Here is a 15,720-nt window from a genome sequence, read left to right on the forward strand (position 1 = left end):
TTATTGATGGGTTCAGTTTTGACTTCTGACAGTGACCGTCATGAACAATGCCAGACATCATATTTCATAGAAAAGAATTTTGCAAATCCGCCTACATTTTAAAACAGCTGTGAAAGTTACTGCTCTGAATCCATTGTTTACCCCATTTTATATACAGTGTATTATAATACATTTAAACTCCCACAGTGGCCATATTAAAATCAAAACTAGAAACAAAGCTGCTCCTCCTAACCTAGCTCAATGAGCCTCATGGCTTTTATAAACCCTAGTTCCATAATATCAGAAATTTTAGGAGATTTAGAGCTGAATTTTCAAAAACTTTAAATCTGCACACCTTTATTTGTGTGCATACAAATATTTGCATCTGCAGCTGCCATTCTTGTGTGTACATTTAGGTTTTGCATGCACAAATAGCTGTGTGTGCAAAATGCTAGCATGAATGCCGAAATCCTATCGAGACCCCTTAGCAAATGTGATTCTTAAATGTTTAGGACACAGTGGAATGTAGCAGTAAAGTAGAATAAAGGAAACTGTTTAAATAAAAGACAACAGGCAGAACCAGAGAGTCAAGAAAAGTGTTTGATCTCCATTTCTTTTTGTACTCTCATGCCTGTTTTTTTGGGGTGTGGTTAACAGGAGGGTAGTCTTTGAGAAGTTCTAGTGTTTTGCCTCAGGAGTGAATAATGGAATCCTTTCCCACAAATTTTACTATTTTTAAAAAGCAAAAATACTTTCTAATATTTTAAGGATGATTATTCACAGTGTTTTCTGAAGTGTGAATTTCAAATATATCATTAACAAATTCCACACAACCAAGTGAACCCTCTGATTGTGAAGGAGAGTCAGTGATGATTGAGGAGTTATTTGAAAACAGTGAAAATTTAATAGTGGATTACTAACATAGTCACTAGAGTCATTAGTTTCTGATGTGACAGCTGCTTTTTATTCCATGAAGTCAGTAGAAAGGTTTCCTTCTCAGTGGAAAGAATGTGATTCTCAGAGCACAGGAATATGCTGGAAAGAAGAAAATAAAAAGTTCCATTTTAGACAGTCTTCAAGTTTTTGGATGGTGGTTGGCTGGTAGCAAGTTGACAGAAAATGTTATCTGACTAGTATTTTAAAATAAGATTTAAATAATTGATTTAATGAGAGAGAATATTCAGTTACAGAAATAATTGGTTGGCACAGCCTTTAGAACATAATTATTTAGTCCCAGTTAGAAAGGACTGCACCTTTAATCAGGGTGCCTAATTTGATTTTTTAAATGTATCTGTCGTTTGTCCAACAAGCACAGTAACAAATGAATTCTGAATTGTAGGAACTAATCAAAATGTAATCCGTGTTAATTACCATTGTTATAATTTATGGCATGTTGCTGTCAGTGGCTGTAATAAAAAAAAAGTTGAAGTACTTAAAGACACAATATCTTGGGTAATTGGCTATCATTTTATTTGTTCCTCACTGGCTTTTTCTTTAAAGTGAGTTTGATCTGCATCTTTTCATGAATATCCCCATATGGAAAGCTCCCTGCCTCTTCTAAATAAGGGAATCTGGAAAAAAAACCCTTCAATAAAGATATTTTAAATTAAGTCTAGTTTAATTGTATTGCTCACTAAGGAGAGAAAAATCAGTGAAATAGTTTTAAAAATACTTGTAAGTAAATTTTCAAATGAGATAGACATGTATTTTAGATTTTAAATCCTACTTCCATTTTAATATTAAGAGGTAGAGGACAATTTTGGATTTAAACTAACAAAAGTTTCTAAATTATTGACTTCAAATTTGATATACTTCCATTCAAGGACCTTGCATTTTGTTGTTTCCTTTAGGATTATTATAATATTGTTGTCTGCTTTCACAGATACACACATTCTGCCATGAATTTAACTTTGATAAAATCTTTTATGTATGTATAAATTTAGATTTCTTTTTCCTTTGTGGTCATTTGTTAGATGCAAAAACCTGCAGTGAAATTGATCTGGAAAACTCTGTAGATTGGGAAGTGAAGACGATTACTAGTGCTATGAAGCAGTACCTGAGGTAAGGTTCCATGTGTTAACTATTCATAATTGAACTGTAATTACCACAGATTGATGATGATGTTTTATTGTTGTTTTGGTTGCTCATTTTTACTATTGTTTGGATGGAAGTCTACACTGACTACAAATCCACATTTATTTAAGGCACTATATTTGCTTGGGGATGGGAGTTTCATAATTTCACAAAGAGTGGATTAAGATTAGTGACCGACAAACTTCAAAATGTTTAGAGGGGATAAACACCTAAGTGTTTGGCAGATTCTCTAGAAATCTTGGGTCTGCAGAATTGGCCTTTCTTACAAAATTTGCTGCTTCCAGTCAGGTTAGGCTGTTCAACAGTATATCTTCCTTAGGGTACTTTGGTAGAGCTGGTCCAAAAAAGGAGGGGGAAAAATCACAAAAATATCATTAAAAAGTAATCTGAAAAATTTGACTAGCTTTATATTTTGCTACTTCTCCTGGTCCCAAGGAGCTGTAAAAGTTGCCAGGACAAAAAGTAAGAGAAGTGCATCTTTAGAGGTTTGGGTCTGTTCTGTGTGCAAACCATTTTTTTCTGATTCCCTGTTGAGATATTCAGCTGAATTATGTGAGAATATACAACTTTTTGTGTGTCCATTATGGTTTAATATGAATAAAACATTTTTGTTTTGTTTGTTTTTTCTTGAAACCTAAACAGCACTGGTTTTCAGTGATGAAAATCCATTTACATTCAAATTCGAACTCTTTTATATTAATTTTCCTGGTATCAATAAAGTGAACTAGAAAAAAATGGAGGAATTTTTAAGTACACCTCTACCCCGATATAACGCAAATTTGGATATAACGCGGTAAAGCAGTGCTCGGGGGGTGAGGCGGCTGTGCACTCTGGCAGATCAAGCAAGTTCGATATAACACGGTTTCACCTATAACACGGTAAGATTTTTTGGCTCCCGAGGACAGCGTTATATCAGGGTAGAGGTGTATCAAGCTTGGCTCTTGAAGTATAGCTTATAGACTTCAGGGAGGAGAAAAAATATCTGTTTAAATGCACAAAATAAAATAATATTGCTGATCCAGAAGATCCTGATATTTTCTACAGTAATTTTAAAACATGAATAACGTCAACTCAATATACTTGAGTTTAAAAAAAAAAAAATCTTTGTCAAATTTTTCTTTTTCCTGTTAGTTAATAAGAATTTTATTAGTCGATGGACAATATTTTTTATATGTAACTAGCAGTTTTGAGACATTTTAAAGGGGCGTGATTTTCAGATGGTTGGTACTCAATACTTCCTGGATATTAGACCCCTTAATGCAGGAGTGAGCAAACTACGGCCCGCAGGCTGGATCCGGCCCCTCAGGGGTTTGGATACGGCCTGCGGGATTGCCTCCTGTGGCTCTGCGGGCCTCGCACTGCTCTCAGACGCGGACAGCATCATGTCCCTGCGGCCCCCGGATGAGGGGGCAGAGGGCTCCGTGTGTTGCCCTTGCCTCCATGCACCACCCCCTGCAGCTCCCATTGGCCGGGAATGGGAAACCACAGCCAGTGGGAGCTTATGGGGTGGTACCTGGAGGCGTGGCAAGGGCAGTGCACGCGGAGCCCTCTGCCACCCACCCCCACCCCCAGGGGCCGCAGCACTTCCTGGCCACCCCGGACCCCGAACCCCACCTGCCCCCCGCCCCCCAACTCCCTGCCCTGAACCCTGTGGTACATCCCATGCCCCTCTTGCACCCCAGCCCCCTGCCCTGAGGTCCCTGCTGTACCCTGCACCCCTGTGCAACCCAACCCCCTTTCCTGAGCCCTCTGCCACACCCTACACCCCTCCTGCACCCCAACCCCCTTCCCTGAGCCTCCTCATACACCCCACACCCCTCCTGTGCCCCAATCCCTTGCCCTGAGCCCCTTCCTGAACACCGCACCCCCCCACACACACCCCACTCCCTCCCACACCCCAACCCCCTGTCCTGGTCATGTATACAATTTCCCCACCCAGATGTGGCCATGAGCCCAAAAAGTTTGCCCACTCCTGCCTTAATGCCTGAAAGTTAGAGAGCCAAAAATTGAGGCATCCTAAATCACTAGTCAGTTTTGAAAATGGCAATCAGCTCTCCAGCACTTACTGCAAGAAAAATATGATGCTGTTGAAAGAAAAGGTCTCTCTTTCTGTAACCTGAATCCCACAATCCTTTGTGCTTACATTGTGACAGGTTTCAGAGTGGTAGCCGTGTTAGTCTGTATCAGCAAAAACAGCAAGGAATCCTATTCACTCCACAATTTCACTCCATGCATCTGATGAATTGGGTTTTAGCCCACAAAAGCTTATGCCCAAATAAACTTGTTAGTCTCTAAGGTGCCACAAGGACTCATCATTGTTTTGTGCTTACATTGTGACTCACTAACCAGCGCAACTCAAATAGAAAATACTTGCGAAGAACGGTTGTGATCAGTTCGTAGTTAACTAAATTTACAACAAAAATTCATAAAATATTTATGTTCAAATAAATTAAAGGAAATGATGATTTGTTCTTTAATATCTGTGAACCAAAAATAAGGTATATTAATGGATAGACTACAGTGAATTATTCATTTAGCTCTAGCGTAGAGGGTTTTATGTATTCCTTTGCATCTGATGTAATAAAATATTCTGTTGCACTTCCTTATTTTTAAATCAAGCCATCTGGCCACCTGACTCTCTCTATCATCCTGGCCATGCAGGAAGAAAGATGAGATGCAGTGGATGTGGTTTAATTGTGCCACAACTTTATTCACTTAAAATATCTGGGAATATCCAGCAATAAATTGTACAGTGCAGATCATCATTCTTTCCTTTATTATTTCCACCTAACTGGGAGGTCAGCTGTCAGACCTCCCCTTTTCCAGCCTGCACACAGCCAAACTGTGTCTAAGACCCTCTCGACCTCTTCTTTTATGAGGGTTAGGAGTGGTAGAAAAAGTGGGGGAGGGGGTGTCTTCTACCAGGTGTTAAAAACCACAAACCCAGCTTCCTTAGGGGATGCATTCCCCAGTCTACTTCCAAGTGCGGGGTGGGAGACTGTTGCCCAGCTTGTTGGGGTGAGAAGGTGTAGCACTTCCTGGCTAGGAGAGGGAGCAAGGATCATAAGCTGCTGCAAAAGTGGGGAGTGGGTCAGCATGGTGATGCTGATTGATCCTCAGGGATTGGAAGGTCTGGAGAGTTCAAATCCTGGTGGGAGAAGCCTCTTTTCTCTGGATCAGGTAGAGCAGCACCCATCCTCCCTCCCTGTGAGGTGGCAAAATGCCAGGTTTAGTTAGGACCTGCTGTGGGCTTCAGGCTGGCTGCTCCTTTGAGGGGGAAGGGGAGACAGGAAGGAATTTTTCCCTCACCACCAGATTGGCCTAGATGGAGTGGGGTGTTTTCCACCTTCCCCACGCAGGTTTAGGGAGGGCTTTGTTATGGTGAGTAGGTAAGGGAGTTAGGCTATGATGTTGCAACTCATGATGCATCCAACGAAGTGGTTATTCACCCATGAAAGCTCATTCTCCAATATGTCTGTTAGTCTATAAGGTGTCACAGGACTCTTTGCTGCTTTTACAACTCATTATGTAAGTGTGGGACAGATGTCCAGTGCAGGTACATCATAGGGAAATTGTACAGTGACCAGATAAATGGTTTTCTGTAACCTACTGTAACCTCATTTGAGATAGGGCAATAGTAAGGTCCTAGCAAGGCAAAAAAAAACAAACAACCAACAACACTCTGACTTGGCCAGTCAGTGATGAGGGAAAAATTCCTTCCCAGCCCTGAAATAAAAAGGTGACTAGTGCAGTGCCCCCAGCAGATCATGAAATAAATAGTTCTGTTCTATTGGTGGGAAGGTGGGTGTTACTATCCCATGATTGATAAAAGTAAGGGCTTCTCCAGGAATGCACAGGATATGACACCCCGCCCCCATCCCCGGGGGCAGGGTACAACTGGAGTGGATGCATGTTCGGCCACATCCTGTTCCTCCCTTAGCTCCATTTAGATAAATTCCTCCTCCCCACCCTTGTAACCCAATTGTACAGGGGTCCCTTAAAGGGGACACAGACCCACAACATTCAGTTGCAGTGAGCACATTTTTAAAAGAAACTGATGAACAATTAGTTACACAGCATGCCTATATTTTATTCATCTGTAAGGCAATCTCAAAATGTACGGAAGGTGTTTATACTATATTGGAGGCCTCACTTCAACTGGTGGAGTTTAGGTCGTGGGTTTAACCATGTTGTTTTCCTAGGATTGTGCTTTTAAATGTCACGCTTCAGTTTGTACTATAAATCATTGAAATCCTGCAAGCTGCCCCCCCCCTTCCGGGGGGGGGGGGGGGCTGTCCCCAGTGGAAGGTGACACTGCATCATATTGAAAGACTTTCCTGCTCGGAATAAATACAAATAGAAACAAATGTACATGAGCTTACTGTATTTAGTGATTCCATGTCATCTTTGTCTTCCAGAAGTCTTCCAGAGCCCCTAATGACGTATGAGTTGCACAGAGAGTTCATCATTCCTGCCAGTAAATATTTGACTACAGTTCAAATAGAATTATTTTATAATAGCACCGTTCTAGCACTGAGGAATAGATGTTGAAAATGTAGTCTCAGATAAATTGCTCATTTCAACTGAATAAATAACAGAGGTGTAGGAAAAAATTGGAACCTTTTAAAAAAGAAAGTTGGGGATGTTAATATGAAGTTAAATAGGGGTATGCCGTCATGCAATATCTATAGAGATCTATAAATGTATAAGCATATATATGTTCATAGATACATAAATGCATTGTATATTGATAGACTCAATGGGGCAAGTTTTTGCTTGGCTTAGTGCATTTCACTCTGTTTTGATTTATATGAATTTTTTAGTTAGAATTTTAAAGTTCTGGATTTATTTCCTATACCATACTATACTTGTACCATAGTGAATATTATATACCCGATTTTCTTGCAGTAGTTTGGGACGGTAATATTTTCATCTCCTTAAGCCATTTATAAAGAAATGAAATTTAGTAGGATACAGTATGCTTGGGGGCAGGTGGGGGGGAGGGGAGAGAGACAAGCTCCCTTGGATCATCAAAAATGACTGCCACCTGATCCTTGTTTTCAGAGCCATCTCCCTGGGAGGCCTGTATCCAAGCTGGCCTAAAGGTGCCTCATATATTACTAGAAGAAAGGAATGTACAGGCCAAATTAAACTGTTGCAGTTAAAGTAAAGATTTAGAGAAGGTAGAGCAGGAGTTGTAGTTCAGCTGCATGATTTCTAATGTACATGGAATTGTCCGAGGAGTAGAAATTGCATAAGAAATTTTTTTGGCAGAATAGCCAACAAATATTTAGCTGATTTGCTTTCCAGCCTGTGGCACTTCTGGCAATCCATGAGAATTGAAGTTAAAAACAATTGTCCTCAAAATTTTACTTTATCTTGTTGTCTAGTATTAAAGGCTGGAAAAAACAGCAGAATGCTAGTTTCTAGTCCTTGTTAGAGTATTTTCATATTTCAAAAAAGAGATAAAACTTTACTGAACAGGTTTAGGGGTGTGTGTGTGTGTATATATATGTATATATATATATATATATTTGCTTACACCATCATTATTGTGATTGGATTTGATAAAACTAGATAGATGTTTTTTCGCAGAATTCACAAGTGGCAACAAAGAGGAAATATTTTCTAACCTTATTGCATGGTTAGCCTTGAAATTCACTGCCATACAATGGTAACTGAGGTGAAGAGCTTAGTAGAATTCAAGACATTTATATAAATAATGAGCATATACAGAGTTGCATGCGATAGGATTTAAAAAATTCCCTTTCCCCAAAGGAAATAACAGTATAAATTTCTGTATTCTGACACTCCCCCCACCATTTTGTTAGGTCTACTGGAAGATGTTTGTTTACTGGTCTTAAGAATACAATATCCACAAGTACTAAAAAATTGCATAAGCCCATATGTGCAATGGCTAAACTTGTCAAGCAAGGAGAAGAAACTTGAACAACACTGCATTAATTTCAGCCATTCCATTAAAAAAAAAAAAAGCTTCTAAGTATCTTTCTAACCTAAGGTATAAAAACGTAGTAGATAATAAGGAATGGGCTGTTATTAAATTGCAGCAGAGTGTACTCCACCCCTTTTTCTTAACGAGTATTGATTGGGGCAATCAGAAGCCCTTGACAGTGATACACAATTCATTTGATGAAGTGTCACTTCATCTGGCATTCAGGATTCCACAGTACTCTGAAGGACTTTTACTTTGAAGAGAGTTGGATTGTTTTTTGGGGCTCTCTGAATTTGGTTAATCAGAAGTAAAACTGTTGGCTTGCTGGTGGCATTTTCCTCAGTGAAGTTCCACCAAGAATGTTCTCTACCAAAAATGTTTCCAAATCTATTAAAAGAAACACCTAACAAAAATGGTGGGTTTTTTTTTGTTTGTTTGTTTGTTTGTTTGTTTTCAGTAAATACCTAATGTCTGGAATAAATTTAGGATAGTGCAGTCAGAGCAGTAGTATTGGTTTCAGAACTTCTCAGGTTCACTGTATGTCCTAATGCCCATAATGGTTTTCTGTTATGTACCTTGCCTTCAGTACTAACTTACAAAAAGATATGGTCTTACACACACCTTACTATAATCCAGTCTTCAGATTTAGTTTTATAAAGACAAACAATAATGTAAAATAAAAAAAGACTGATTCATTTTTTTCACGTCTTACAAATCTTTTTCAGCTATTTAATAAATAATAAATAAGCCCTTGTGTGGCCTAAATTGTTTTTCTTTGCTATGTACAAGGAAGCCATTGCATCTTTACACCCAACTGTGTTACCAATTACACCACTGCCAACAATGAGAGATGTAGTTGATATCAAGAATCCTTTATCCTGGTAATCTGACTCTGCAGCCTTATTGGGGTTATTGGCCTACATCTTTAAAAAGTGTTAGTTTTTCTCTTCTGAACTCTTTACTCCTCTCTGAATGTTATTTTCTGGTGCAGTTTCTAATGCAAGGTATTTTGAAGCAGTGTCAACAGCTGTCTAGCACCAACAAAACTCAATGTAAATAAGTATAATTAATAAGCAATGTCAAAAGGATAAAGAAGCATCCTTTCACACTTGGTTTTCACAATGAGATGCTGTAGCTAGTAACATGACCCCTTGCTTTGCAGTATTTTTCTAAACATGTGTGTGATGCAGTAGAATATCTGCATCTTTTTTTCTAATATAGATGAGCAGAAAGAGGCATCCATTTACAAGTGGATTGACAATCACTTCACAAAATAAGAAATGGGCAGATAGTACTAGAACACAACGTGCATGTATTAAGTTCTGCTCTATTTGGAGATATCTAAGGGCAAAACCAAAGTATGCTAGGAATGTTTTGTTTTGGGGTTGGTGTGTATGGGTGGGGCAGGATTTCTATCTTTGAGATACAGTTAATTGTTTCTATTATGTAGAAAGTGGCAGCCCTGAGTCCAGAGTTAACGCTATCCACTTCTTGGTTCATAAACTTCCAGAGAAGAACAAAGAGATGCTGGACATTTTGGTGAAACATTTAGCAAAGTAAGCACCATGGCTTCTTTTATTAGTTTTCAGAGAGTTCTCCCCCTTTCTCCCCCCCCCCTTCATTTTTTTCCCTATTTTATTTACAATTGGGCACATTGACTCTGGTTGGCACCAAGGCTGGTCATGATGGTATTAGACACAGTACAAGGCACAAAACCTATGGAAGAAGATGAGAAGTTTGACTCATGCTATGTATGTTTTGGAAAAGAGGGCAGAAATCTAATCTGTTAATGAAGTCATATAAGTATTTACTTAGCAGTTCTGCCAGCAATTGAGGGCTGATTTGAAGTGAGAAAGTGAATTTATACTTTCTCTTTGCAAATTCTGGCAAAGAGAATATTAGAGGTTTGTTAGCAAAATTAGGTTGGTTTCACATTTACCAAAGTCCAAGGCTAAGTGCATTGTATGCATTTAAGTTCAATAAATGACGACTTTTGTTTCCTCTTAAAATGGAAGAATGGGTTTCCTACTTTCCAAAATGCAACATGGTTTTATTTGGAGAAACTTTGTACAAAATAAACTTCTAAAATATGGATTAGGGAAATGTAATGTTTTCATTTGTAAAGTATACTTCAGTTTCCAAGAGTATTGGCAATTTTTCATAACTTGTTTCCTGTTTTTTTTTTCTTCCAATTCTTTTGAAAAAGCGTTGCAGACCATGCCAAGAAAAATCTAATGACTGTAGCAAATTTAGGAGTAGTGTTTGGACCAACCTTAATGAGGCCACAGGAAGAAACTGTGGCAGCTATTATGGACCTAAAGTTTCAGAATATCGTAGTGGAAATCCTTATAGAAAACCATGAGAAGGTGAGACTCTATGTGTGTTTAAAAATTTGCTTGATAGCATTATTATTATGCATAGAATGTGGCATGAAATAAACATTACATCTTACAGGCATATGATTTTACATACGGATTTTTCACATGTGCCCCATCGCCCCCATAATTAGCACTTTTGAGTATGTAAATTGACCTATCAACATACACATCAAGCACATTTAGATGCATATTTACTCAGAATGCACAGACATCTGTGCTAATTGTATACACATGAGTTTTCATGAACACTTGCACATGCACAAAGAAAGGGGCTCCTTCTGTCTATTGGATGTGACAGTGACTGGAAGTGAGAGAACCTGTGCTCTGTTTTCAGCTTTGCCTGAACTTGGTCATACCACTTAAGCTTTCTGTGCTTGTTTTCCTCACCTATAAAACAGGACTTATAGACTTCGAGCTTTACAGGAGGAAAGCGCTGTTTGAGAGCTAGGTATCGATAATATTCTTATTTAAAAAATTCTCATTTAAAATGTTTTCATTTTCTTTGCTTTCTAGTGTAAAAGTTACAATGGAAGCTGTTGCTGCTGGTTAAAGTACCCCACACAATGTTCCTCAGAGCAGACATTCAAAATATCATCATGCATCCTCTCTTGGCTTCCCATCATTGCAGTCTAAACCCACCCAGGAATTCTACTAGGCATCCCCTGCTTGACTTCCCCTTAGTGAGTCTTTTGGGCCCAGCTTGGTATCTTGAATTTAATCCTCCTTTTGTGAGGCCTCAGATGCCCTGCTTGGCTTTGTTGGGTTCCTCATGGGTATAATTCCTTCTTGATTAGAGTGGTTGGGAGAAAGAGTTGGCGAATACCAAGCCTTCCCACTTACATTGTCAAAATGAGCTGTCACAGTAGATCGTGCAGAAATTAATAATATGATCTTCTCTCTCCTTTATGTGCTTTGAGCAGTGAAATAGTTATACTTGAAATGTCAACATCATTAGTTATCTGAGTTAGTCTCCATTCAGATGAATGGAATAGCCTGCACCCCTTGGAACAATTGTTTTCGGTTCTGCAAAGGAACCCAAATGTAAAACTTGGTTCATATTTTTTGAGGCTATCTCAGCAACTGTAACAACTAAATATTTATGTCTAAAGATATAGATATAAATTTTTAATTTATAGTTTAGATTCTGGAGACCAAAAATAAAAAGGCTTCCTGAAAAAGGTGCTAGTTTGCCATACTGGTACATAAAGGCTGAATCCAAGCCATGGTCCATTTAATTCCTGCTTATCTAGATCCCTAAACAACACATCATTGGCAAACATAACACCAGGCAGGTTCTTTGCCATCTCAGCTGCTTATATTTTTTCAGAAACTGGACACCGGGTTGAATGTTTGAACCAGCAGTTGTAGTGGCTTTTCTCGTTCTCTGTGAAAAGAAGTGTAGCAGAGAAGTTGGGAATGGAAAGTACATCAAAGTGATACTGTATCAGCTTACACAACTCAATCTTTTATGCCTCCTTAGGATCTTGAAGGGCTATCATTTATATATTTTTCTAAAGGGACTTTTAGTTTCTACCATTACCCTTGCCAGCAAGGGTCTACCTATCCCACTGACCCTTCTCTGTTGTGCATAGTGTTGCTGTCGCCCAGACGGACAGGAATCTCCAAGGCTAATGTAGGGTGGATTCAGTGTATGATAGCTAAACAGGCAGGCAGACACCTGTTGGTGTGTCACAGCCATTACATAGTCAGACTAAACACATTTTCTTTTAAAAACAAATCTTCTTTCCCTGGCTCTCAACAAGTAGTTGGCAGTATAGGCAGACAGGTGTATTAGCAGCAAGATGCTCATTTTTGCATAGATAGTCTTCTTAATAACAAAACTTCTACATGTGTCAGACTTGCATTATTTTTATTGTATTTATAACCTTGGTAAAATCCCAGGAGACAGTCTGCCAGCTGTGGATACAATCCTGGCACGTTAAACATGTGGAGATGTGACATTTCATTCAGTTGTAAATCTCTCTCCTTGCTAATGATTAGCAGCTTCTGCTTTAGAGAATCTAAAATTGGGATAGTAGTAGTTCTGTAGGGTCAAGGCTGAGGTGCAGTGAGAAGTTTGAAGTAACACTTACCCAGCTTCTGCCTGCACAATGCATGCCTCTAGCATTCTATAGAGGAAACCCTCCTTTCTTTGGCATCAAATTCAATTCAGTATTTAAAAACCGACCATAACTTCAGAAGTGAATATTGAACCAGTTTTTCTAGACCAAATTCAATGGGTTCAGTAGGTTTTAGTCAGTGAACAAAGATAAAACTGTGCCACCTTTCATGATGCTGTCAAGCTGTCATTAAGTATCATTAACGTTCTCTAAGCACTGCTGTATGGGCAGCTTTGTTGACGGATTGCAACAATTCAGTCTTAGTACGAGAAATAATTAGTTAGGTTACTAACTTTGAAATAACGGTGCAGTAACAGCCATCATCACTCAACTGAATCTTAATTAGAGAACTTTTATACAATTTATGTGTGAAGAAAACTGGCTCTGGGACTTGCCCTGGAATAAGAATATCTTGCTTAATGCAGAAGCTATTTTTGAAGCTTTGTTAAGTACTTTATTTTCTGCTAGCTGGAAAACAATCAGTGCAGCTTTCACCTTGTTTACAGACCTTATACGTATTTCTAAGTGGTGGTGGCAAGCCAATTATAGTAGCTTTGTAGCAGTGGGTGTATCAAATTAAAGAAGACCAGTACTGAGTCTGTGGAAGCAATGACTGCTGCAGCTACAGGAACCTGAGGGATCAGTAGCTGGTATTAGAATCAAAGTGAGATTAAGGATACAAGGGGTGAATGGGAATTAAGGAAAGATGAGTTCAGTATTCATTTGTCAAATGTAAATGAGTGTATTGGGCACACTCCACTTTTGACATCTACCCCAGACTTCAGCTGGTAGGACCAGCTGCAGAAGGCAGGGACCTTCAAACATTTAGAGAACTTTTTCTAGACTTCCTCTGTTCTACGCTGATTGGCTGTTTGCTTCAACCCTTTCTTTCCCCCTCCCTCACAATCATTTCACCTCAATTTCACTCCACACCTGCACTTCTAACCCTCTTCACCCTTGTCCTGTTCCCCCTCATCCTCTTTTCCTTCAGTGTCCCCTCTTCTTTCACACCTATTTCCATTTATCTGATTGCCATCACCCAAAAATCATGGAACTAACATGAGGTTTTCTGCCATCACATTGTTCACTCTGCTTGTGTGTAACACATACCCTGTGCCCCACGCTGTGCCTGTTTTGTCTGTTTGATTGTAAGCTCTTCAGGGCAAGAACCATCTATTAGTTTCGATTTGCACAGTGCCTTGCACAGTAGTGCTCTGTTCTTGCTTGGTCCTTGGGTACTACTGTAGTAAACATGACCAATAATAATATCAACCTTTCATGAAAGAGGCCTTGATGTGTCTCCTTCTATTTCTCTTGGCGGGTTAAAGACTATTATTTGACTTTTTCCCCAGGAGTTGCACTGGCCAGCAGTTCCTAGCAATAGCTGCCTAGTGGTCTCTGCTCCTGAGTGCCATTGGAAGTATATGAACCTACACTCAGGAAGACTGTTCTTCCATTGGCTGGTAACATGAAGAGAGTACACATCCTTTTCACCATGCAGCATAATGTTTTGGCCTGTCATTGGAAAGACTGTCCAGTGAAATGAATGTAACCATCACCATCCAAAAGTGTTACTTGTGTGCCATTGAGGCATACCTTAATGTGGAGCATTTTGGTTCCTCAACCCCAAAATAAGCTTCCATTAAAAGAAAAAAGCTGAAATTAAAAAAAAAAAAGAGTGAAAAAGAAAATACAACGGGAAAAATGCTAGAAAAGAGGAACGGTCTCAGTGAGAAGAAAATAGATAAGTTTAAGTATGGGGGGAACAATGAGGGGAGGACAAAACAGCAAGAAGAAATGGCAAAAACAGGAGAAAATGAAGATTACAAAGGAAAAAAATGGAAAGAAGGGCCAGACAAGAGTCCCATAAGGAAAGAAGGAAACCAGAGTCTACTAAGGAAAGAGAGCAAAGAGGAAAAGAGGAGTAAGAAAAGAATGAGACCCCTCCAAAGAATTCAGAAAATTTAAATCCATAGGCAAAAACCATCCAGAAATGTTCATTTTTAAAATATATGTTAATTGCTGTTGGAAGAGTGAAGAATGTATTCATTCTTTTTCCTTCTTCGGCTTTATAAATGTTAAGGGTAGTTAACTGAATTTTATGTAGCTTAAAATGTATCTTTATATCTGGTATTGTAGTCTGTTCATATGGGGAACTCATTAAAGTGAAGTACCAATATTTGAATGTATTTTCATCATTTAGTTTTAAAGTAGACATGCCACTGTATTTGTATTTTAAAATTAAAAGGTAGTTTAATATAGAGTAGTATTTTAATATTTTTATCTGTCAAGCTAGTAATTATTTCAAAAAATAAAACTTAGTACTCTCTTGACTTAAAAGCATTCTACAGACACTAATCCTCACAATAGTCACGATAGGGGTCAGGGAAATAGCCCCTTCTTACAGATGGGAGAACCGAAGCAGAGAGGTGAAGGTCTGCTCAAGACTGCAGAGTTGGAAAGGTGTGGCCACAAAGCAGCATGCTTAGCAACACTTCTAATTTCTGTTGACAGGGCACTGTTGCTGCAGAGTGCTCAAGACCTCTAGGACAGGCTGATAAAGCCATCTGTGAAGGCAAAGCTTTCCTCCCTCACCAGTCTTCAAGGAGGAGTGTGTAAGCGGATCCTCAAAGAAGGGGATGGAGGGAACCTTAGACTTAACAGACCTGTCTCAATGTTGGAAAACTTGATGTACTACCCCAAGTCCCCTTTGCCATGAAGATTGGGATGGTGGACCAAGATATAGCATAAAACATGGCAGAGCTTCTTGAAACAGCCCATTCTGAATGCTTCTTGTTCTGGCATATCTCATGCACCCTGCTTCTGGTTAGGGAAGGTTTTACAGCAATACTTTGATTTTAATCCATCAAAGCACTTAAGCTTATGCTTAGTGTTAGCCACATGAGTAATCAATGGCATCAGTGGGACTATACATGTGCTTAAAAGCTTTGCTAGATTGGGACTCTGAAAAGCAACCAAAAAAAATCTATGCTGCACCCTGGTGGAGGGCAACTTAGCAAGGAGTCTTCTAGACTGGGCAGGGAGTGGCTGGGTTCTTAAAGTCCTTTCTTCATCCTATGGAGATGGGTCCCACTAGATAGTTGTTATACAGGGGGATCCTGGTGGAAAGCAGCCTCCGAAGGCAGCCTCATGATGTAGCAATTCATTGAAAACAAATCAGTGCATTCTTTTTTTT

The 15,720-nt window shown here is 39.2% G+C and overlaps 1 protein-coding gene across 1 annotated transcript in view; it reads left to right on the forward strand.

The window, feature by feature from the left end:
- Window positions 1-15,720, forward strand: part of ARHGAP10 (Rho GTPase activating protein 10) — a 217,819-nt gene that overhangs the window by 139,718 nt on the left and 62,381 nt on the right. The window contains exons 15-18 of the mRNA XM_039541772.1: window positions 1,953-2,040; window positions 6,492-6,550; window positions 9,477-9,582; window positions 10,233-10,392. Of these exons, the coding sequence (XP_039397706.1) occupies window positions 1,953-2,040; window positions 6,492-6,550; window positions 9,477-9,582; window positions 10,233-10,392 (413 nt within the window). The remainder of the gene's footprint in view (window positions 1-1,952; window positions 2,041-6,491; window positions 6,551-9,476; window positions 9,583-10,232; window positions 10,393-15,720) is intronic.

This window comes from Mauremys reevesii, linkage group 5, assembly GCF_016161935.1.
Source record: "Mauremys reevesii isolate NIE-2019 linkage group 5, ASM1616193v1, whole genome shotgun sequence".
NCBI lineage: Eukaryota > Metazoa > Chordata > Testudines > Geoemydidae > Mauremys > Mauremys reevesii.